This window comes from Panicum virgatum, chromosome 4K (genome assembly GCF_016808335.1).
Source record: "Panicum virgatum strain AP13 chromosome 4K, P.virgatum_v5, whole genome shotgun sequence".
NCBI lineage: Eukaryota > Viridiplantae > Streptophyta > Magnoliopsida > Poales > Poaceae > Panicum > Panicum virgatum.
Genome location: NC_053139.1, coordinates 21,279,883 through 21,302,325, shown reverse-complemented (window position 1 = coordinate 21,302,325; position 22,443 = coordinate 21,279,883). Strand labels below are relative to the sequence as shown.

The following is a 22,443-nucleotide window of genomic DNA, read 5'->3' as shown; positions in this document are numbered from 1 at the left end:
CTAATAAAGTAATAATCTATGAAAATAGTAATACTACTTTATTGAGAGATGTTATCGGGGGACTCCAGGAGATGCTGTGTATAGAAAGATTTGTTCGGAAAATGCCGGAGATGTTCTAATGCAGCTTGCTCTCAGCACCACAGAACTATCACAGCAGCGCCTCCACCCCACACGCTCTATCAAGCCAGGCAGCACCCGCCGCATCCCGACGAACTCCTGGCCTCAAAATATCCCTCCGCCGGCGACCAGCCGCCCTCCGCACGCGACCTGATATCTCTCGCTGAGATATTTCCCCAGGCGGACGCGCGCGTATATCATCTCCCGTCTCCGAGAACTAGCTACTCAAGCTGTCATGCACTGGCATTGTGTGCCGTTTCTCCTCGCTCGTCACTAGCTGCAATGGCCACCGTCACCACTTCTTCGCCGGCCACTCTGCAGTCATGCAAGCACGCTAGCCACGGCGTGGTGCGGTACTGCCCTCCTCTCCCGTGGAGGAGGAGGAGCTACAGCCAGGTGTCGACAAGAGCCACGGCGAGCTCACATGGTCAGCCCTCGGCGATGACAGGCGGCCGGGTAGAGGCGCCCGTTGGCATCGCCGCGGAGGCGGGGGAGGAGGGCGACAGTATCCGGAGGCTGCAGAACGGGCCGGACGTGCGGGCAGTGGACCTCACGCCTCTGGCGGTCGAGGTTGTCGCGGAGAGCTTCGGGGAGTGGCTGCGTGAGGAGCTCCAGCGGCCGGAGGGCGAGGAGCTGCGGGTGTCTGTCGGGTGCGACCCACGGCTGTCGGGCGCAAGGCTCAGCGCCGCGCTCTTCGCGGGGCTCGCGAGGGCGGGGTGCTCCGTGTTCGACATGGGCCTCGCCACCACGCCAGCGTGCTTCATGAGCACCATACTGCCTGGGTTCAACTATGACGCGTCTATTATGGTAACTCTTCTGTCTAGTGTCATTTCTTGAGATAGTGTTTCACTTCTTACATGTTACGTGCATTGATATTCTCGACTAGTGCGGACGCGAAAAAGCCGTAGAGTTTCTGTCGTTCAGAGTTGTTTGAAATTATTCATGGGTCTCTTCCCCCAATCCTGTTTCTACGGGTGACCGGACCAAAGCAAACACACGTGCCCCCCCCCCCCAACCCACACACACACCCCCCAAAGGAACATCACAAATATGGTAAACTACGAGGATGAGCATGCAGCAACCAATCTGGAATTATGGGAAGCAACATCTCCAACTAATTACTCATATTTCATATAAAAAACTCTCAATAATTAATAACTATTTTTGCATTTTTTGATGATGATCACTATAGCAGACTACCAAAACACACTCTCACCAGAGGATAGGGTAGAGGCACGAGTCTTGTGCAGGAGGGCTCTGATCTTTGCAACAGATGGAGGGCAAATTAAAGATGACACCAATAGTAGTGGACATACAATAGAAGTTTAGCTAGGTTGCTGCAAATACATGAGCAAGAGGGACAGATCAGTGTTACGGTACGGTGTAAGGCTGCTGGCAAGAAGAGCAACATGCGTGCTAGTGTCGATTCAGCTTATCAAAAACGCCCACGGCCACCAATAAACAAAAGTTGTTCTGCTTGTCGGGTTCCAGTTACAGGGTTGGATATAGTAGCGTGGGGACACTACTACAGAAACGTTAATTTGTCCCGGTTGGAAAACTCTTGTTGTCCCGGTTTCCCAACCGGGAACGCTAGGCCGGGATAAAAGGGGGGTCCTTTTGTCCCGAGTCTGGCAACCAGGACAAAAGGCTACCTTTTGTCCCGGTTGGTAACACCAACCGGGACAAAATGTTCCTTTTTTTCCTGTTTTCCTTTTCTCAATTCTTTTTCTATTTCAATTATACTTTTGCATTTCAATTAAACTTATGTATTGGAATTCAGTGTGTATGATCTCCACTAATATATACATATATATATATATATAGTTACTTATATAATATTTGTCCTAGATAGTTTTCATATATAAATTAATTCACTTATATATATATGTATACACATATCTATACATGTGAATTTCTTTACATATGAAAATGTCTAGGACCAATATTATATAAATATATATATACACATATATATTATTGGAGTGCTTATATATATAATACATACATACTCATAAATAGAAATTTAATACATACACACACATATATATTTACATAGGTATATTCGTTCTTAATTACATATATACGCGTATATTACCATATTTGCTGCAATTGTCAATATTAGATAGAAAATCATAGTAGAATTCGCCTTTTGGATCGAGGACTTGCTCAACAATAAATCCGGACAATTGTTCTTGAATCGCCATAATCTTTTCCTCCGATATGAGTTTATCGCGCATCTCCTCGACCTATGGAAAAAGGGGATAATTAATTTCGACTAATTAAAATATGAGTTCAAATATTAACAAGTTTTTTACTTACTTCCTCCTCCCAATCTGTCCAGGCCCTTGGAGGACCTACCAGACCATGGATGTTCTCGCATACATAGTATGCGCATAAATTAGTATCTTGTTTCTGCCTCATACACTTTAAGAGAGAAGAAATTATCAGGTATTTACATGAATATATAATAAAACTAATGAATCGTGCAACAAATCATCCAAGTGCGTACCGCAAAATCTGTCTTGATCTTCAATTCCTTGTCAAATTTGCCTGAATGATTTTTAGCGAATTGTTTCCAAATCCTGTGCATGATTAGAACAATTATAGTCAAGTAACAAAGTGATTCAAATTATCGGTCATCAACGGAGTAGTGGTAGAATTACTTTTTCTTCATGTTAAGAAGATTTTCGTATTGTTCTGGATTTCTCCTCAATGAGTCCATAACCACGAGTAGGCTCTTCTCGGGAATTATGACAATTAGGACCCAGTGTTCACAACAAGATTATATGGAGGCAGTTCTCGGTAGTTAAGGTTTAAACAATTCGATTACAGAATAGAAAGAGTTAGACGGAAGGAATCACTCACGCAAAGTTGTAAGGAAACAATATCATTTGCTTGTTGTGATGAACGCTTATGTACTTGAACAAGTTTTGGAATAGCTCATCAGAAGTGTCGCGTAGAATCCTCCAATTACATGTAATTGGGTCGATGAAGCCGAGGTGAGAGTATCCCTTTCTCCTGTAAGTTTGTATCTCCATTCTACATGATACCGAATAAATCAAGGGATTAGTATGTTGAGATCATGCAAAACAATATGTAAGGAGAGTAAAATACTTACAGAACCCACAAGCCGACCATAGAGATGTCGAGGTCCTCCTGATGGAATAGTTGGTAAATTTCTTCCCAGTTTATCCATGTAATGGCCCCCCATGTAAGAAATCATCATCTTTAATCTTTGCGCCCTACATGAAGATGCAATCGGCCATCGCACGCATGTAGTGCTGGTGCAACTTATACATTTGCGTTGGAAGCACGGACACTACTTCGGGGGGTACAAGAGATTTGCCTAGCTCATACGTCCATTTGACAACCACATCATCCTTTGGAATATCTTCACCCCCTGCAATCTGAGCCGCCGTCAGGTTTGATTCTTTCAAAAATGTAACAAAGTCTTGTTGTTGCATCGTCTGTCCCACTACGAGAGACTCTATTGATTGTTTCTTTGGGCTCCGAGCTGTGGAACGTTGGACGACGACGACTTTGATTGTCTCTTCTTTTTCTCAGTAGTTTTGATAATTGTGCGTTCGTAGTCTGAAGGGGGATCTCTCGGAATGAATTTTCTCTTATTTGCTTCGCACATTCCCTTAAAAATTTCAAATCTACTGGATTTATCACTTTCTCGGGCTCCGGCTTCGGCTTCGGCTTGAAGTGCTCTTTAACACTTTTTTGAGTTATCCGATCGCATTCTTCAAGGCTCATGTCCCAGGGTTTAATAGGAGCCTCCTTGGTTTTCTTCTTCTTTTTCTTCTTCTTTGGAGGCTCCTTAGCCAGTGCAGCTACCTTCTTTGCCGGTGGCTGTTTCTGCTTCTTTGCCGGCGGCGGAGGGCGTGACCATGGAGGCAACGGTGACGCTTGAGTGTTCATCGGCACATGAGATGATGGTGATGGAGAATGCGCCGGTGAACCTTGCTGAGACAGTGCTGCCCTTGGGGGGTATTGTGGAGATGATGGCCTTGGAGAGGCATGCTGAGATGCCGGTCTTGGTGTTCGATCATCCGACTTTAGGACAATGTAGCGCTTATCCCATAGGATGTAGCCATGAATGGCTTCTGCTAGTGTCCTCTCCCCATCGCCTCCAGGAATATCAAGCTCGAGCGTCTCCCAACCCTGGCACACCTGCTCCACGCCAACTCTTGTATATCCTGCCGAAATTTGCTGCCCGTGGTACACGTCGCCTGGTTGGGTTGGCATGGCGGTACCGTACGCAATAGTGAACATTAAGTTCTTAATGGCAGTCTGCAGGTCACAAGTGGGTGGTAAAGGGCCCAACATTTTGAACTAGGAAATCTAAGGATCGGGCCCTAAAAGGGCCGGGCTCTAAACATATGTATTTTTGAACTAAAAATTTTAAGGGCTTTATTGGACTGTGAAGAGGCCATTAGGGCCATGGCCCATTACCACCCCTAGTCACAAGGTGTCCACTGGGTGATCTCATCCACTGGAAATTGCTGCGGGACCGTCGCTTCAACTGCGGCCTGGATCCCCGTTGGCTCGACGGCGATGTCTGTGGAAGCGCAGCTGCTTTTCCGCTGAGACATATGATCGGCTGTGACATTAGGCTCTGGAGGCACCGTTTGCGCTTACTGTTGCTGGCTCATTGCTATGGCCACTTGGCATTGAACCTCTTCCTCCAGTCTTTGATCGTGTGACATGAGCCGTTCCTCTAGCCTTCGCAAATGCTCCCACTCATCATTCTTTCTTCTTTGCCGGCTTCTATATGATTCAATGTAATCCCTGAACCCATACTTCCACGGAACCACGCCTTTGCCTCTTGTGCGGCCCGGATGTTCTGGATTCCCAAGGGCATAAGTCAGCTCCTCCCTCTCTCTATCTGGCTGGAATGTTCCCTCGGCCACTGCTTATATGGCCTCCTGTAGTCTCTGGGCTAATAGCTGGATCTTTGGCCCATGGATGCAGTCCCCAGTCAATGGGTCCAAGCTTCCCCCGTGACCATAAAACCAGGTCCTTGACCTTTCAGGCCAGTTCATGGTCGTAGGTTGGATGCCTCTGTCAAGCAGATCCTGCTCCATCTTCTCCCATTTGGGTATTGCAAGCTTGTAGCCTCCTTGGCCTAGAGTGTGATGGTACACTTTCTTCGAGGCGTTGTCTTTGGCCTTCTGCACCTTCTGAAACCCAAGCTCTGAAGACTTGTATTCCATAAATGCATCCCAGTGACCCCTGAGCTTTTCGAGCTCGCCGGTAAATACGGGTGTGGTCCCGGTCTTGATATATTTCTTCGTCAAAATTTTCTTGAATGATTGCAGCTGTTCGGCCATCTTACTCAGGGTCCAGCGCTTGCATATCTCTTCGGATTTAGCTGGAACCGTGAAGTTTTTCTTAAGCTCCCGCCAGCACCATTCTTTTTCTCTTTCGGGTACCGCATCCCGTTCCTCGCTTGGATTGGAAGCTTTTCCAGAGCTTGAAGCTGATTGGGATGTGATCCCTGACAATACATCCGGATTGTCTAATGAATTTTTTGGCGGCAGCTTCTAGAGCGATCGGTTCGCCATCTGGACCAACTTCCATTATAATGAACCGCCCTTCCAGATTTTTTGTCGGGCCTCACTTCGTCTTTTTCTGCTGCGACGATGATCCAGACGGCTATAAAAAAACATTCATAGTATTCATATAGATTCAGATGAAAATATGATTTTCACTACAAATAGGTATAGTTGTGATATGTACATTAGCACTTTGTTCACCAGCAGCGTCTTCTTGAATAGATGGTGGCTCAATTCCATCACCAGATATATTCAAATATATGTCGGTATTGCTGCCATCATCAGCTTGTTCAGGGACATCGCCTTGACCTTCGGCAATCATATTCAACAGGAACTGTTCGTCTTCCGCGTCTGTGTGTCGCGGGTCCATCGTAACTAAAATATGAATACAAATAAAACCCTTAAAAAATTATCTAAATAATCCACATATTTGCGAGCATTTGATCGGAATTCGCGGGTCCATCTTGACTAAAACATATAAGAAAAATCACTAATTGCCTATAGATGGACGAGGTCGAGAAATATTCTCAAAGTAATTCAAGAAATATACATGAAATATTTTGTAGTCACTAAGTAATATATATGAAATGTATAAGTCACAATATTCAATGAGTAACAATGTTCAAAAAGTATACATGAAATATTATAGACATTTCAATAAGTAATTCAAATATATGTACACAAAATTTCACAGTCCAGGAAATACATGAAATTCTATCAATAATTTCACTAAGTAATGTTCTATCAAATATATGTTACATTTAGATGTCGGCGAGGGTTGAAGGTCGATGAACGAGGTCGAGAAGGGGGGCGGATGGTTTAGTGCTTGGTAATGATCGATCGGACATCCGTGCCTACATAAATTTAAATACACTTTACGCACACATACAAACATACATACACATTCATACATTTAAAAATTAAATATACAAATTTTGTTTTCATTCTAAATAACATGAACTCATATTCACATTCATACACCAATATGTTTTCAAATTTACACAACAAATTATGATGTCACTCTAAATAATATAATTTCAAAAGTATTTAATAAGTTAACAAATAATCTATATTTTAAACAATTATGATTTCACTCTAGTTGCCATCAATAATTATGATTTCACTCTAATTGTCATCACAATTAAATAAATTAACAAATAATCAATATGTTACAACATAATTTGTAAACAAATTTGAACTCATGTAATCCATATTTTCAAATTTCACTAAAAAATCGACATTAGGGTTAGGAGGGCGGTGCCGGTCGGCAGCGCACGGCCGGGCTGCCAGCAGGGCCAGGGCGGTGCGCGGCGCACGTACAGCGAGAGTGCGCACAGGCGACAGCGGGGCGACTCGGAGGCTTACAGGCGACGGCCGAGGCGCGGGCCAGGTAGCCCGGCCGGAGGCTGAGGTCGGGGAGGAGGACGACGATGTGGTGGCGCGCGGCGTCGGGACGGGGAGGAGGAGGATGATGGTGTGCTTAGGGTGGACACGGGGCTCGCGGGCGGGGGACGGCGATGGCGGACTACGGGGAGGAGGAGGACGCCGCGCGGTGGGGCAGCGGAGCTCAGGCGGCGCGTCCTCTTGCGGTGGAGGTAGGCGGCGCTCGAGGACGACGACAGCGGCGAGCAGGAGGCGGTGGGAGCAGGGGACGGCGGCGGCAAAGGGCGCAGATCAAGAACTGACAGTGTTGGGGGAAGGCGGAGGAAGAATGGAGATATATTGGGGGGGTCTTTTGTCCCGGGTGAAGCCACGACCCGGGACAAAAGGGCCTTTTGTCCCGGGTCGTGGCTTCACCCGGTACAAAAAGGGGGGGCCTTTTGTCCCGGGTGCAGCCACCACCCGGGTCGGGGCTCCACCCGGGACAAAAGGTGTTTTTGGGCGGGCCGGGAAAATTCCCAGCCCGCGGCCCACCTTTAGTCCCGGGTGGATCTACCACCCGGGACAAAAGGGACCAGTTTTCTCTCATTCCCGCCAAATCTTATGTTTGTTTTTGTTTCTTTTTACTTCTCTTTTAAAATAGGCTTTCATTTGTTAATTCAGTTAATAAATTTTGATTCCAAAAATTATGGAACAAAATTTCTTATCTCTATATAAACTTGATACACGTAACAAAAATAATTAATTTTCATTCAAGTGATTGGGTCAATGAAATATCTAACTTTTTTGAAATCATATTTGTTATTCTGACCATGCAAAAATATATTAGGTGAACAAATTTTTTCAAACTGTTGCTTTTCGACAGAAAGTGGATTCTATCACGATATTAACGTTTAAAAAGTGAATTTTACATAAAATTAAGCAATTTCATTATATTAATGAGTAGTGTGTGAGTTTGAGAGATAGTGTGTGTGTTAGTGAGATTGTGTGTGTTAGTGAGAGAGTATAGTGTGTTAATGTGAATGTAATATCATGAAATAAATAAAATTAGTTGAGTAATCCATTATTGAATGAAAATTATAATTGAGTCTGGTAATTAAGTGAAAAATATAAAAAATGATATATATAACACATAAAGTATAATTGTACTGTACATATATAATAAAAGTATTCGAATTGCGATTACGTTTTTATACAATAATATGAAATGATTCAAGTACATGAAGGATTAGTGGTAACAGACTTTCTCTTCACAAATGTCGCTTGATTATGATCACGACGCAAGTATGGAGCATCATCATTGGCTAGCAGGATGCATGGATCAGCATTTACTTCGAAAGGTGGAATGGCAACAAAATTATTATATTCTTCTGACAAGTCTGTCTTGTCCTCCACTCCAACGATGTTTCTCTTTCCTGATAGAACTATGTGTCGCTTAGGCTCATCCTTTTGCTTGTTTATCTCTTCTTTGGCTTGCTGGACATGTCCTTAATGTAGAAAACTTGAGCGACATCCTGGGCTAGGACAAATGGCTCGTCTCTATACCCAAGATTGTTGAGATCAACTATTGTCATCACATACTTATCTTTTGTTACCCCTCCTCCAGATAGCTTAACCCATTGGCAACGAAATAGAGGCACCTTGAAATTGGGACCGTAATCCAGCTCCCATATCTCTTCAATGTAGCCGTAATATGTGCCCTTTTTTCCATTATTGTTCGTGGCATCCACATGAACACCGCTGTTTTGGTCGGTACTCTTTTTATCTTTGGCTATCGTATAAAATGTGTTTCCATTTATCTCATACCCTTGGTATGTTAAGATATTCCAAGATGGTCCCCTAGCCAATAAGAACAGTTGTTCACTTATATCCATGTTATGCATTAGATGCTTCCGCAACCAGCTGCAGAAAGTGTTCATGTGCTCACGTGTAATCCATGCCTCAGACTTTTCTGGGAAATTGGAGAGCAGAATTTTCTTGTGTTCCTCGATATATGGGTCAACCAAGGATGATTGTTGAAGAACCGTATAATGTGCTTTCATGAATGAGAAATCATCTGTGCAGACATAAGATTTCTTTCCTAATGTACCCTTTCCAGTTAATCTCCCCTCATATCGCGATTCAGGGACTCTAATCGGTTTAAGGTCATCAATAAAGTCAACACAAAAGTCAATGACCCCCTCAGTTCCGTAGGCACTGGCGATGCTTCCTTCCGGACGAGCTCGATTACGAACACATTTCTTGAGTACCCCCATGAACCTTTCGAATGGGAACATGTTGTGTAGAAATACTGGTCCGAGGATATCAATCTCTTTCACAAGGTGCACTAGAAGATGTGTCATGATGTTGAAGAAAGATGGTGGAAATATCAGCTCAATGCCAACAAGACATTGCACCACATCATTTTGCAGCTTTATCAAATTCTCCGGGTCAATTATCTTCTGAGAAACTGTGTTGAGGAAGGCACATAGCTTCACGATGGTTAACCAGACGTTATCAGGCAGAATCCCCCGCAGCACAACCGGAAGAAGTTCGGTCATAAGCACATGGCAGTCATGGGACTTGAGATTTGTAAATTTCTTCTCTGCCAAATTTAAGATTCCTTTTATATTGGATGAGTATCCAGATGGAACCTTTATACTGCTCAAGCAGTCAAACATGGTTTATTTCTCTTCCTTGCTAAGAGTATAGCTGGCAGGACTTAAGTATTGTCGTCCATTATCTCGCTGTTGTGGATGTAAGGCAACTCGTTCTTCCATATGTTGCAATTCTTGACGTGCTTCTAATGTATCTTTTGTCTTTCCGTACACTCCCAAGAATGCTATCAGGTTGACGCAAAAATTCTTCGTGAGGTGCATCACATCAATTGCATGACGAACATCTAAGACTTCCCAATATGGTAGCTTCCAAAATATAGATTTCTTCTTCCACATGGGCGCCATTCCGTTTTCGTTCGGAACAGGTTGGCTACCAGATCCCTTTCCAAAAATAACTTCTAGATCTTTTACCATGTTGAAGACGTCTTTACCACTACGGTGCATCAGTTTTGTTCGGTGATCCGCTTGGCCTTTGAAATGCTTGCCCTTCTTTCGTACCGCATGCCTGATGGGAAGAAACCAACGATGACCCATCTATACAACCTTCTTACAATGTGTCAACCATATATTATCGGTATCATCTAAATAGTGTGTGCATGCTTTGTATCCCTTGTTCGAATGTCCTGACAAGTTACTAAGAGCAGGCCAGTCATTGATCATTACGAATAGCAATGCTCGTAGGTTGAAGTTTTCCTGTTTGTATTCATCCCACATCCGTACATCTTCATCGCCCCAGAGCAATAAGAGTTCTTCGACCAATGGTCTTAGGTACACATCAATGTCATTTTCGGGCTGCTTTGGACCCGGGATAAGCACTGGCATCATGATGAACTTTCATTTCATGCAGAGCCATGGTAGAAGATTGTACATACAAAGAGTCACAGGCCAAGTGCTATGACACACTGCTCATCTCACCAAAAGGATTCATGTAATCCGTACTCAAACCGAACCTTATGTTTCTCGCATCCAAATCAAATTCAGGGTACGTTCTATCTATTTTTCTCCACTGCGACCCATCAGCAGGGTGTCTCAACATCGAGTCTTTCTTGCGTTCCTCTTTGTGCCATCGCATCAACTTAGCATTATCTTTATTTCTAAACAGACGCTTCAAACGTGGTATTATAGGCGAATACCACATGATCTTCGCAGGAACTCTCTTCCGGGGAGGCTCCCCCTCGACATCTCCAGGATCATCTTTTCTAATCTTGTAACGCAATGCACTGCATACGGGACATGCATCCAAATTCTCGTACTCGCCTCGGTAGAGGATGCAGTCGTTGGGGCATGCATGTATCTTTTGCACTTCCAATCCTAAAGGGCAAACAAGTTGTTTGGCTTCATACGTTGTGTTAGGATATTCGTTGTCCTTAAGAAGCATTTTTTTAACAAGTTTGAGCAATACACCAAATCCCTTGTCGGATACACTATTTGTCGCCTACCATTGCAGCAACTCCAAGGTGGTGCCAAGTTTCTTCAATCCATTTTGACAATCTGGGTACAACAACTTACGGTGGTCCTCTAACAACTTCTGAAACTTCAACCTCTCCGTTTCACTCTCACAGTCTGCCTGCACATTGTGCAATGCCTGCCCCAGATCGTCGCTGGGATCATTTTCTGCTACATCTACTTTGGTCTCTTCCATGGGAATATCGTCATCGAATGCACCGATTCCGGCATTCCCGGGAAAGTGGTCGTCAAAATCTTCTTCTTCATTATCTTCCATGGTAACCCCCTGTTCTCCGTGCTTCATCCAACAAACATACTTCTCCATGAAACCATTTGCGAAAATGTGGCTGTGTAGGATTCTTGAAGATGAGTAATCCTTGTTATTGTTGCAATGAACACACGGGCAGCACATAAAACCATTCTGCTTGTTTGCCTCAGCCACAGACAAAAAATAATGCAGGCCATCAATGAATTCTTTCGAACATCGGTTAGCATTGTACATCCATTGCCGGTCCATCTGCATTTTAAATAAATCGATTTGAATTCTTTACACGTATCGAATAAATAAAATATATCAAACCTAAATTAAACTAAATGTAACATAACATGAATAATTAAAAGATCTGCAATATCCATCGTAAATCTTGATTAATTAAAAGAAGTACTTAATCCATTACAGAACTTAACAAAGGAGTACTATACATGAAACTTAAAAATTCGGACAACAACACATAGGTTTTCAACTGTCCTTGCGTTGGAACGCAGAATGCTCTAACGGATTTCTTGCTGGCGCAGAAGAAGATGGCGGAGCTGAAACCTTCGAGTTTGGTGGTGACGAACCGTAACGCCGCAATAAATCTTGAAGATCAAATGGAGGTTCCTCGCCCCTTGCCATGCATTCTCTATATTCTTTTTCCAAATAACGGAGCGCTGCCCTATGAAAAACACTAGGTTTTTTGGACCGACGACCTACTCGAGTTGTGCCCTTCTCTCCAGAAGGACAATGATCACCCCCACTGGCGCCACTCCCTCCAGCTGCTGAAGCCATATTTTACTGAAAAATACCTTTATTTTCAACAAAATTATAAATTCTTACCATTACAATGCAAATATTATTTACTATTACAATTACAATTATCAGATTAATAACTCTTGCAAATAATAATGAAATCATATAAAAAAGACGAAATGTATCATTAATTGAAAGAAATCTCTAATTAATTGAAAGAAATCTCTATAACTTCTAATTACTTTGACACCCTTCAGTTCCAGGAGTACACTCTTTTCAATATCCAGAAACCCTCTAGAAGAAAAAAAAACCTTTATTTCTAAAAATGTATATGTCAGTAACCTCAACCCTGCGTTGATGAGACTTCCTTTTGGGGGGACACGGTGCGGTACAAGGATGTCACCAATCGGCCAGTCGCAGCACCAACATTTACAATTAATAGGCACAGCACTTGGCACAGGCAGCGTGCTCGTTGATATGCTCTCAGTACAACAACGGCCATGCTGACTGCGTCAAATGTTGTCTTCTTATCAATCGGAAGTGCTGGTGATGCGACCAGCCGATTCACGACGTCCTTATAGCACATCGTGTATCCCCGAAAGGTAGTGCCATCACCGTTGGATGGAGATTAACGATGTATACTTATTTCGAAATAAAGATTTTTTTTAGCTTCTAGATGGTTTCAATGTGAGCCTGAATAAATACATCACTAGAGTGTCAAAATAATCCATTCATAATACAAAAAATTCTAATATACTCATTTCATTAATTCATTCATGAATACAAAAATCAACTATCCACAATATGGTCATATATACAAGTACATCACATGAAGTGTCTACACTCATTCTAAAAATTTCTACTATCCACATACTCATCTAAATCTAAAAGAAAATCACTCCTACATATGCAATCTAAATGTCCAAGAAATGAGCTAGCTACACATTTTCTCTATTTCTAAAGCATGAAATGAGCTATACAAGCCAAGAAGAAGAGAAAAACAAGCCCCAAACCTTCAGCATCGATGGATGGACGGGGAACCAAAGATCTTCACAAATGTGGTGAAGAAATGAGCAAGAACTCCTCTCTCCCGAGCCAAGAACAGCAAGAACAAATGAGCTGAATGGCTCGGGCGGGGGGAGAGGGAAGGGGATAAGGGGGCCGAGGAGTTTTGTCCCGGTTGGAGACACCAACCGGGACAAAAGTGGGGCCTTTTATCCCGGTTGGTGGCTCCAACCGGGACAAAAGGCTGCTCGGGCCTTTTGTCCCGGTTGGAGCCACCAACCGGGACAAAAGGGTGGCCTTTTATCATTAAGAGGAAGCGATTACGGCTTCTACCAGCCGCGGAAAAACCCCCGAACCCTGACCCATGCCCGAGAGGGCCCAGGCTTATGGCGAGCACAGCGAGTGGATTTTTTTATCCCACGGACCGGAAATTCGCTCCACATGGGAATCGAACTCTGGCCGCGGGGTGCCACCGGACGCCTTCGACCAACCGAGCTAGCGAGCTAGCGACTTTAGGCGCAAATTAGTCTAACAACTTATAAATTGTTCAATATAGTTTAAGAACACATCAAATTAGTGGATGTACTGTCCAAACGTAGACATAGCGATGTATTTGACTACTATGTTGGATGGTGAGGTGTCAAGTGAAGGGTATATAGAGGGTTGGTATTCATCCAAGGGGATCGAGGATCATTTGATATATGACTGTATATTTATCTTGGTCTTGTAGGATAAAAATTTTCCAATTCTCTCTACTCCGTGTCACATTGAGCCTGATTGGTTGACTATCAAACTCTTGGCATGCCAACATTTTGGCTAGGTAAAAGTTGCCAATTTTTTTAGCCAGCACTTGGTTTTCTACCAAAAATTATCAATATCTCACATTTACCTTACCAAAATGGTAGCAAGTTTTGGGTAGCAAACCAATCAGACTTATTAATCTTTCATTGGGGGCAAAACTTTTCAAACCCTTCTATTTCTATCCATACGAATCCTATCAACACCAAATGTAATCAGTCCGGTATCCAACAACAAACCTTCCATTATCCTTCTGTAAAAACTCAAACCTGACCAGATCATAACAAAGACGAACATAGTAATTACAGCGAAAATCGGGAACAACGGTCCGTCAATCACACAAATTCATCAATTAATATTAGCAAACTCTAGGTTAATTATTTAAATAATCCCACAAATTCATCAATTAATATTAGCACACTAATAGGGCTGGACAAAATGCTCTTCGCTCGAGAGCTGGCTCAGCTCGTGGCTAACTTGTTTCGGCTCGTTTTGTTTGATTAACGAGCTGAGCTCACATTTTTGTTCGGTCTATAGCAAGCCACCTCGAGCTGCTCACAAGCGAGAACATATCCTGTGTTACCACCTCTTTAGGCATTACCATGTTACCAAATTTAATTACCTATATTTGCGCATCAAAAATTTAATCTAAAAAATATGAACGGTAGAGCACGTAAGTATCTACCATCATGCAAAGTTTGAGGTTGAACAAAAATTTGTGCATGAAGAAACAAAAAAAAGAGAAACTTGCACATGAATAGTAGCGGGTTTACATGAATAGTTGCGGGTTGCGGATCATCCACGAACAGTTGAACCCGCTACTATTCAAGTGCAAGTTTCTCTTTTTTGTTTCTTCTTGCACAAATTTTTGTTCAACCTCAAACTTTGTATGATGATAGATGCTTAAGCGCTCTATCCATTCATATTTTTGATAAATTTCTTATGCATAAATTTAGATGTAAATTAAATTTGGTAACACGGTAACACCTAAATAAGCTGTAACATTGGATATGTTCTCGCTCGCAAGCAGCGCAACCATCAGTCCGATAGCGGGCCAGCCCAGTATAACTCAACTTCAACACTAAAACCTTGTACTCCGCCAGTCCACTGCCCACACGGCCAGATCTCTCCCTTGGCGGTGGCAGTTTTAACCTTCGAGCCTTCCCAAGGCGCACATCTGCGACTCGATCGTGCTTGCTGACTCAGAGTCTCTGCTGACCTCTTCGATCCGTGCTCTTCGCCATCGAGTGCTTGGCCACCGTGGTGCTCGGGCTCTCCATCCAGGCATAGATGATGTTGCTGCTTCCGCGTGCAAGAGCTCACGGTCTTCTACATCCCAGGTCTCGCTCTATTCAACATCTTCAGACGTTATGTGCTGCAGCTTGCAGGCCAAGGAAAAATTATGGAGATTGGTGGTGTGATTGCCTTCTTGGAAACAGGATCTTTCCTTTCTATCGCTTGGAAATAGGATCTTCCATTTCTATCGTTCGATCCATTATTCACTTGTAGTACGTATCTGTAATTGATTATTGCCACCAAGTTGTTCCTTCTTGTCTCAAATTTGGTTGTTCGAGGTCTTAATTTGTGTTAATCGAGTTTCTTCCAGACTTGCACAATCGTGCAACAATCTATTCATTGTTCTTTGCTGTTGCAACATAGAGATATGAAATTTGAGTTCTTAGGACCTCCATATATTAGAGAAGGCAAAATAGCCGAATTCGTTTCTGAACAATCGTGCTTGGCTCAGTTTGATCCCTCAACTATGAAAACGTTCAATTCAGTCTCTGAACTATCCAAATTAGCCCAACTTCATCCAATTGCCGATGTGGCACGCCATGTTGGCTCGCCTTGTCACTGCCTGGTCAGCTTAGGGTTTTAACTCCTATTCTAATGACCATTTTATCCTATCCTTATTTTGAACAGACCAGCATCATCTCATCTTGTTTTGAACAGACCGGTGGGCATAGTTAAGACCAATCAGCGACATCTCATTTTGAACAGATCAATTTGCATAAATGGGATGTTGCTAGTCTGTTCAAAATGAGGATGGGGTAAAATGGTCACTACAATAGGAGTTGACACCCTAAGTTGGCTGGGTAGTGATGAGGCGAGCTAATATGGCTTACCACATCAGCAAATGGACGAAGTTGGGCCAATTCGGATAGTTCAGGGATTGAATTGGACGTTTTCATAGTTGAGGGGCGAAATTGAACCGAGCATGATAGGTCAGGGACTAATTCTGCTATTTTGCCATTAGAGAACTTGCTTCCTGTCTTTGTAGCTCGTGGCTCCTGAGCTAAAATGAGCTGGCTCGAGCTTCTCACAAGCCTTTACCAACCGAATATGTAAACCAGCCATCATGCTCGCATGAAAACACCAGCTTGGTGTGATTATAACAGAGGGTTAACGCTAAAAATAATGGACACTAACTATATTCAGGGGAGTGGCATTGGGTTCTTTGGAACAAGAAGGATCATGGTGTGGAGCAGCGGCCCCGTGATATCTGCATTGTAGGTTCTAGAACCCTCTCGACTGTGTCGTCTCATACCATTCTCAATGCAAAATTTCATATTTATATTTCCAAAAATACCACAGAAGCAAGAGTGTATTTAGTTGCTAGATGAAATAGCTCACACAATGCATTGTTTCATATTGTGTTGTTTCCAACGGTACATGCAAGATACAAGTTAATCTTGAAAATAGTGTACACATGGTTTCATCCCTATAAAACTAGTTTCCTCTCTCACATAAATAGTGTGCTATATATGTCATCACAATTGTTTGCATGGCAACTCATGTATTGCCCATGAAACTGCCATTAGGAATGGCTTAAGAGAGAAGATGGTGTTTTCGGTCTCACTGAGCAGAACCTTGGGTATGTGCAAATTTGCAGTCTTAGAGCAGTCCAAACCAAAAAAACTATCTTGTAGTGTCACATGCTATATGTTACATCTAAGAAAGTATAGCTCCCAATGTTACAATTTATAATTGTGTCTACAAAATAAATTCCTTCAATGACCATTCTTCTTTCGCTACTAATCTCCTTCCTCTCCACTCTTGAATTCTATATTTGTATTTGTGGTATTCATCCCAATCATGAGTTTCATATAGTTTCTTGAACTTTGGTTTTTGCAAGAAACCATTTCTTGCATGATACCCAATTGTTGGTCTTTTCCTCTCTCTCTCCACTTTAATTGCATTGCCAAATTACAAAATATCATACATGATAGCATATTAAATGCTATGGGAACTATATCCTTGTCATAGCATTGCATTGGGGCTACCCTTAAACTGCCCACCACTATACACCACTACCCTCAAACATAATGCACGTGTGGCAAAAACATCCATTAACAATAGATCCTAACATGTTAATATGTACACCCTCTGTTACATAAAAAGTGCAATTCTCGGTTTAAAGGCAAATCTCATAAAGAGTGCAATTCTAGCAATAACTACATGCATTACCGTTTCAAATATATCTTTTAGAAATTAATTATTTACATGTGGTAGTTAATTCTGTGAAACACCTTCTGTGTATAAATTAATGGGATTAAGACAATTACTAAGTGTAGTATGGTCATTTGCCAATAACACTAATTTATCTAATAAAAATCTAGTATTGCATGCTTCATAGGACAATTTTGCTACACTATTGGATTGTACGTGCAATAATTTTCCAAGATATTCCACTAAAATTAAGCAGTTTACAAGTTGTTGGAGCAATCTGCACCACCTGGTAGATTGTCTTATGTGTGCGCTGCGGAGTCCGTTGGGGCTCTATCTGTGTGATGTTATCTCTTCTTTTGTCTTGGTTCAAGTCCTGTATTCTAGCTTGAAAGTCAGGTTAGAGAACGTTTGTCTTTGTTCCTCCCGTCTTAGTTTCTTTCCTCCCACCTATTGCTGACTTTCAACGGGCTATGTCTGAAAATATAGCAACGTTTATGTTTTTCCCAAGTTAAATATTTTTATTCTTATTCTAAATTAAATATGGATATTATGGGATGGAGTGAGTAGTAATTGTGGAGGTGATTTGATATGGGTGATTTTGCGAGACTTGGCAAGGGAAATGATCCTAACCATTAGCTGGCGTGTTTACTGTTGCAGATGACGGCGTCACACCTGCCCTACACCCGCAACGGCCTCAAGTTCTTCACCAAGCGCGGCGGGTTGACCTCCGTGGACGTCGAGAAGATCTGTAATCGCGCGGCGCAAAAGTACGTGGCCCGGAAGATGGGCCTCGGCAGCAGGGGCACGCCGCCGGTGGTAATGCGCGTCGACCTCATGAGCGCCTACTCCCAGCACCTCCGTGACATCATCAAGCAGCGCGTCGCGCACCCGACGCACTACGACACCCCGCTGAAGGGCTTCAAGGTCATCGTGAACGCCGGCAACGGCTGCGGTGGCTTCTTCACGTGGGATGTCTTGGAGAAGCTCGGCGCCGACACAACGGGTAGCCTGCACCTGGAGCCCGACGGCATGTTCCCCAACCACATGCCCAACCCGGAGGATGCCACTGCCATGTCGCTCACCCGCGACGCCGTGATGGCCCACGGTGCGGACCTGGGGGTCGTCTTCGATACCGACGTGGACCGCAGCGGCGTGGTCGACGACACTGGCGCGGCTATTAACGGCGATAGGCTCATCGCGCTCATGTCGGCCATCGTGCTGGACGAGCACCCGGGCACAATGGTTGTCACCGACGCGCGCGCCAGCGATGGGCTCACGCGGTTCATCGCCTCCAGGGGAGGCCACCACTGCCTATACCGCGTGGGCTACCGCAACGTCATCGACAAGGGCGTCCAGCTCAACAATGACGGCGTAGAGACGCACCTGATGATGGAGACCACCGGCCACGGCGCGCTCAAGGAGAACTACTTCCTCGATGATGGTGGGTGAACTCCCTTACACGGCCTTGATCGAGCTCTCCTACTGACAGTGTATGACATATCAGAAGATGATGACTTGATCTTATCATTTCGTTCCGTTGCCTCTCTGCTCTTCTTGCCGCGTGAAGGTGCGTACATGGTGGTGAAAATTGTCATCGAGATGGTCCGGATGAAACTGGAAGGATTGGAGGGAGGCATAGGGAGCCTCATCATGGATCTCGAGGAGCCTGCCGAGTCAGTTTTGTTGAGGATGAACATACTAGGTGAACCCAAGCATGCAAGGCAAAGGGGTACAATGGCCGTTGAGGCTTTCAAGAATTACATCCAGGTAAATCTAAAATTTTGTTACCTTGATTCACTACTACAAAATAGGTCTTTTGTCTCGGTTCCAAACTGCCTTTTGTCCCGGTTTTGGAACCGGGACAAGGCTTCCGGGACAAAAGCCTCGAGGCTTTTGTCCCGGGTGGCAAAACCGGGACAAAAGGTGCCTGCCGTTAAAAATTTTTTTGCACACCACGGGATTCAATCCCAAGACCTCTTGCCTAGTGCATGGTTTCCTTACCAACTCACCTAAGTAGTACACGTGACTCAGTATAGAATAACTTCCTTTTGAACTATCACGTGGAGGGGCCTTTTGTCCGGGTTGGTAACACCAACCGGGACAAAAGGGGTCTTTTGTCCGGGTTGGTGGCTCCACCCGGGACAAAAAGCCTCTGTCCCCCGCGTTGGCCCGGCTAGCCGTTGGACCCGGGATAAAAGCCACCTTTTGTCCCGGGCCCAAAGGTAACCGGGACAAATGGCCTGGAAGAAAGGCCTATTTTGTAGTAGTGATTTAAGCAGGAGAGAACTGTTTAGCAACTCTTGTTTGTTTATGCGGCCTATTATTTTTAGATTCTGATGCGCGTATATAAATATTTTGCACGAATCTAACTAATCTGGCAGTTGTACAATCTTACTGAACTCATTCCGTTGTTCGTTCTGGTGCATATTAGGAGGACAAACTTTCCGGTTGGGTGCTCGATGATTGCGGGGATTGCTCAGTTGGCGAGGGATGCCTCGTGGACACAAATGATCATCCTATCGATGTTGATGCATACATGTACAGGTATATATGTTTTCCTTTTTACCAAAGCTTCTTTTCACAATATTATTCATGATAGTAGGCCTATTCTATTTCAAAATGACATCACCTCAGAGAACAGGCGATTAGTACCAGTTGGAAAAAGGTTTTAGTAGTCCTAGTTTTCCAACTGATATACTCCATCCGTCCCAAATTATTTGTCGTTTTGGCTTCTCTAGATACATCACTTTTGCTAAGCACCTAGACATGGTACGCACCTGGTATTATTAAAGATAGAGTCTTTTAGTCTCGGTTACGTAGTACTCTCTCGATTTCAAATTATTAGTCATTTTGGCTTTTCTAGATACATCGATTTTACTATATATATATATATATATATATATATATATATATATACTGAGACTAAAAGACTCTATCTTTAATAATAACAGGTGACTACAATGTTATTTTGTTACCAACTGGAACTAAAGTGTAGACACCAACTGGTACAAAAGCGTAAGACGTCTAAAAAATATATTTCAAACCTATGAGGAGGCCTGCGCGCACGCGAAGTCACAAGTCACGCAATTTTTCACACGAAATATGCGCGCGTGCAATGCCTCAGATTTCAATAAGGAATCACTTGCCTCGCATGTATGTAGCTTACATACACAGCAGATCGGATTGGAATACAGAGGCTTTCCTTTTGAATTAACCCGTGGATGATCCTTTACACCAATCAGTACTATAAAGACCTCCTGAGCTATCCATCCACCATAAATATATGAGTTTGTGTTATCTAGCTTGAGTACGGGGTCCAATTTCCACTGGTATATTTGTGGTGGATGGATGAGGGGTTTTCTAGTAGTTTGTGTTACCACCAATTTCACAAAATACAGCACAAGTCAAGTTACAATCAGTTCCACAATTGCTCATTTCTTAGGAAACATTATATTCTATACACGTCCTTAGTCCATGGAGTAAGATGTTAAGCAAATAACCATTCATTGCCACCACAGTGGCCGTCAGGCAGCCCCGGTGCTTACACTACTATACTTTGTGAAAACAGAGCAAAATTTTACAACGAGAATATGAGACCATTGGGCATGGTCCACGTTCGTCAAAGTGTTCATAATCCCAATATAGCATTGAATATGCAATCCTATCTTCCTGGTGGTTGCAAATCCATGGCAAGGGATCTTCACGAAAGGTACATAATTCTCAGCAAATCCTAATTTTGTCTTATCTTTTCACAAATTATTTCATCTGTGTTTCTTAATTCTAGGTTTTTGTTGGCAAGTGGAGTAAATGAGTTCCTTGACACTAGAGAAGTAGAGAAATTTGTGAAGTAGAGCTTTGTAATCAATAGATTTGTATAATGTACATATAGATCCTAGGTGGAAGAAAAAAGTCACCATATATAGTTGGGAAAATCTAGCACTCCAGCTATTACATTATTCGTGTATCCTTGTATATAGAATTGTACAGAGGAGGGGAGGGGGGATGAGGTTGGCTGGGAAGGAGGCATCACTACTACGAAAAGGGTTTGTAGGGACGGGTGAAAATCCATTTTAGGGGTGGGTACCACACCTGCTCCTGCTTTCCATAGCTAAAAATAGTCGTTTGCAGACCGGCCCTTGAAAATGCATTTAAAGGGGCAGGCCAACCCCTCACCTGCCTCTACAAATTGATTTGTAGGGGCGGGTCACCCCCCACCCGCCCCTACAAATCGGTTTCCAGCTCCCCTGGAAATGCCTAGCTTGCCAAAAAATTAACAATTTGAATTTAAATTTTTTTATTATGTTTCCCGCTACTTTTTATAATTTGGATTCCCGCCAATTTTGAGCTATCAATCTAGTTCACGATTGCATGTCATAGTGATCGATATGAAATATGTTTCATAAAATACAAATAATGACATATGCAAAATTACATCATATGGAAATAAAACACACACATATATGTCATTACATATCATTATTATAGTACATCATTAAAATTGAAACACGAATGCATGTTTTTCCTATATACCAACGCTACTAGAGGAGGCACGATGCTGCTTCTTCTCCCACTCACGAAGACAAAGATATTTAGACTCCTTTGCTAATTCATGTTATTTATTATAAAATGTGCCCCTTGGGTCGATCACTTCATGCATAATGAAACGACATAAATCGGCGACTATGTGTAGAAGTTCTCTCCCATGAAGTTGCCCCTCGTGCCATGTTGGATGGTCCTGCAATTAATGAGAATCCATGGAGAAATTAAGCAAGTGTTAGATATACAAAAAAAATTAATGTAACACATGTACATCTAACCCTAATAAAGAGTAGTCCCTTACACATTCAGGATCAGTTGTTTATCTCGCTTGCACCCTGAGATGGTCGCACATGTAATACCCGCAGTACCCAGGATTAGCAGGTTGCTTGTGGCTTGGGAAGTTTGTGCGTAGAGACATTTCTGTTTTTTCTTGTTGTGTGAGCACGTGCTGGTAAGCCCTGTTTTGAAAAGGAAGAAATCAGAAGTTAGTTTAAATGCATACTTTTATGGAAAAAATTGCATGATGACGTATGGAGAATAA

The 22,443-nt window shown here is 43.1% G+C and overlaps 1 protein-coding gene across 3 annotated transcripts; it reads left to right on the top strand.

Annotated features, from left to right (window-relative positions):
- Positions 1 to 264: 264 nt before the first annotated feature.
- Positions 265 to 21,498, top strand: LOC120703465 (phosphomannomutase/phosphoglucomutase-like). Of its 3 annotated transcripts, XM_039987571.1 has the most exons (7): positions 287 to 924; positions 11,897 to 11,977; positions 18,021 to 18,804; positions 18,931 to 19,130; positions 19,795 to 19,907; positions 20,932 to 21,072; positions 21,148 to 21,498. In XM_039987571.1, the coding sequence occupies exons 1-7, from the start codon at positions 400 to 402 to the stop codon at positions 21,212 to 21,214; spliced, it is 1,911 nt and encodes a 636-aa protein (XP_039843505.1). In that variant the 5' UTR covers positions 287 to 399; the 3' UTR covers positions 21,215 to 21,498. The 3 variants fall into 3 exon arrangements, with proteins under 3 accessions (XP_039843506.1, XP_039843505.1, XP_039843507.1); XM_039987572.1 differs by lacking the exon at positions 11,897 to 11,977 and having other exon boundaries at positions 265 to 924; XM_039987573.1 differs by lacking the exons at positions 287 to 924; positions 11,897 to 11,977 and adding an exon at positions 15,068 to 15,253.
- The last annotated feature ends 945 nt before the right edge of the window (positions 21,499 to 22,443 follow it).

Excerpts from the sequence above, each read along its gene's own strand:
- LOC120703465 (XM_039987571.1), top strand. The coding sequence starts at position 400 with ATGGCCACCGTCACCACTTCTTCGCCGGCCACTCTGCAGTCATGCAAG. Across the intron at positions 18,805-18,930 it reads GAACTACTTCCTCGATGATG|GTGCGTACATGGTGGTGAAA; the intron begins GTGGGTGAACTC and ends TGCCGCGTGAAG. Across the intron at positions 21,073-21,147 it reads GCAAGGGATCTTCACGAAAG|GTTTTTGTTGGCAAGTGGAG; the intron begins GTACATAATTCT and ends TCTTAATTCTAG.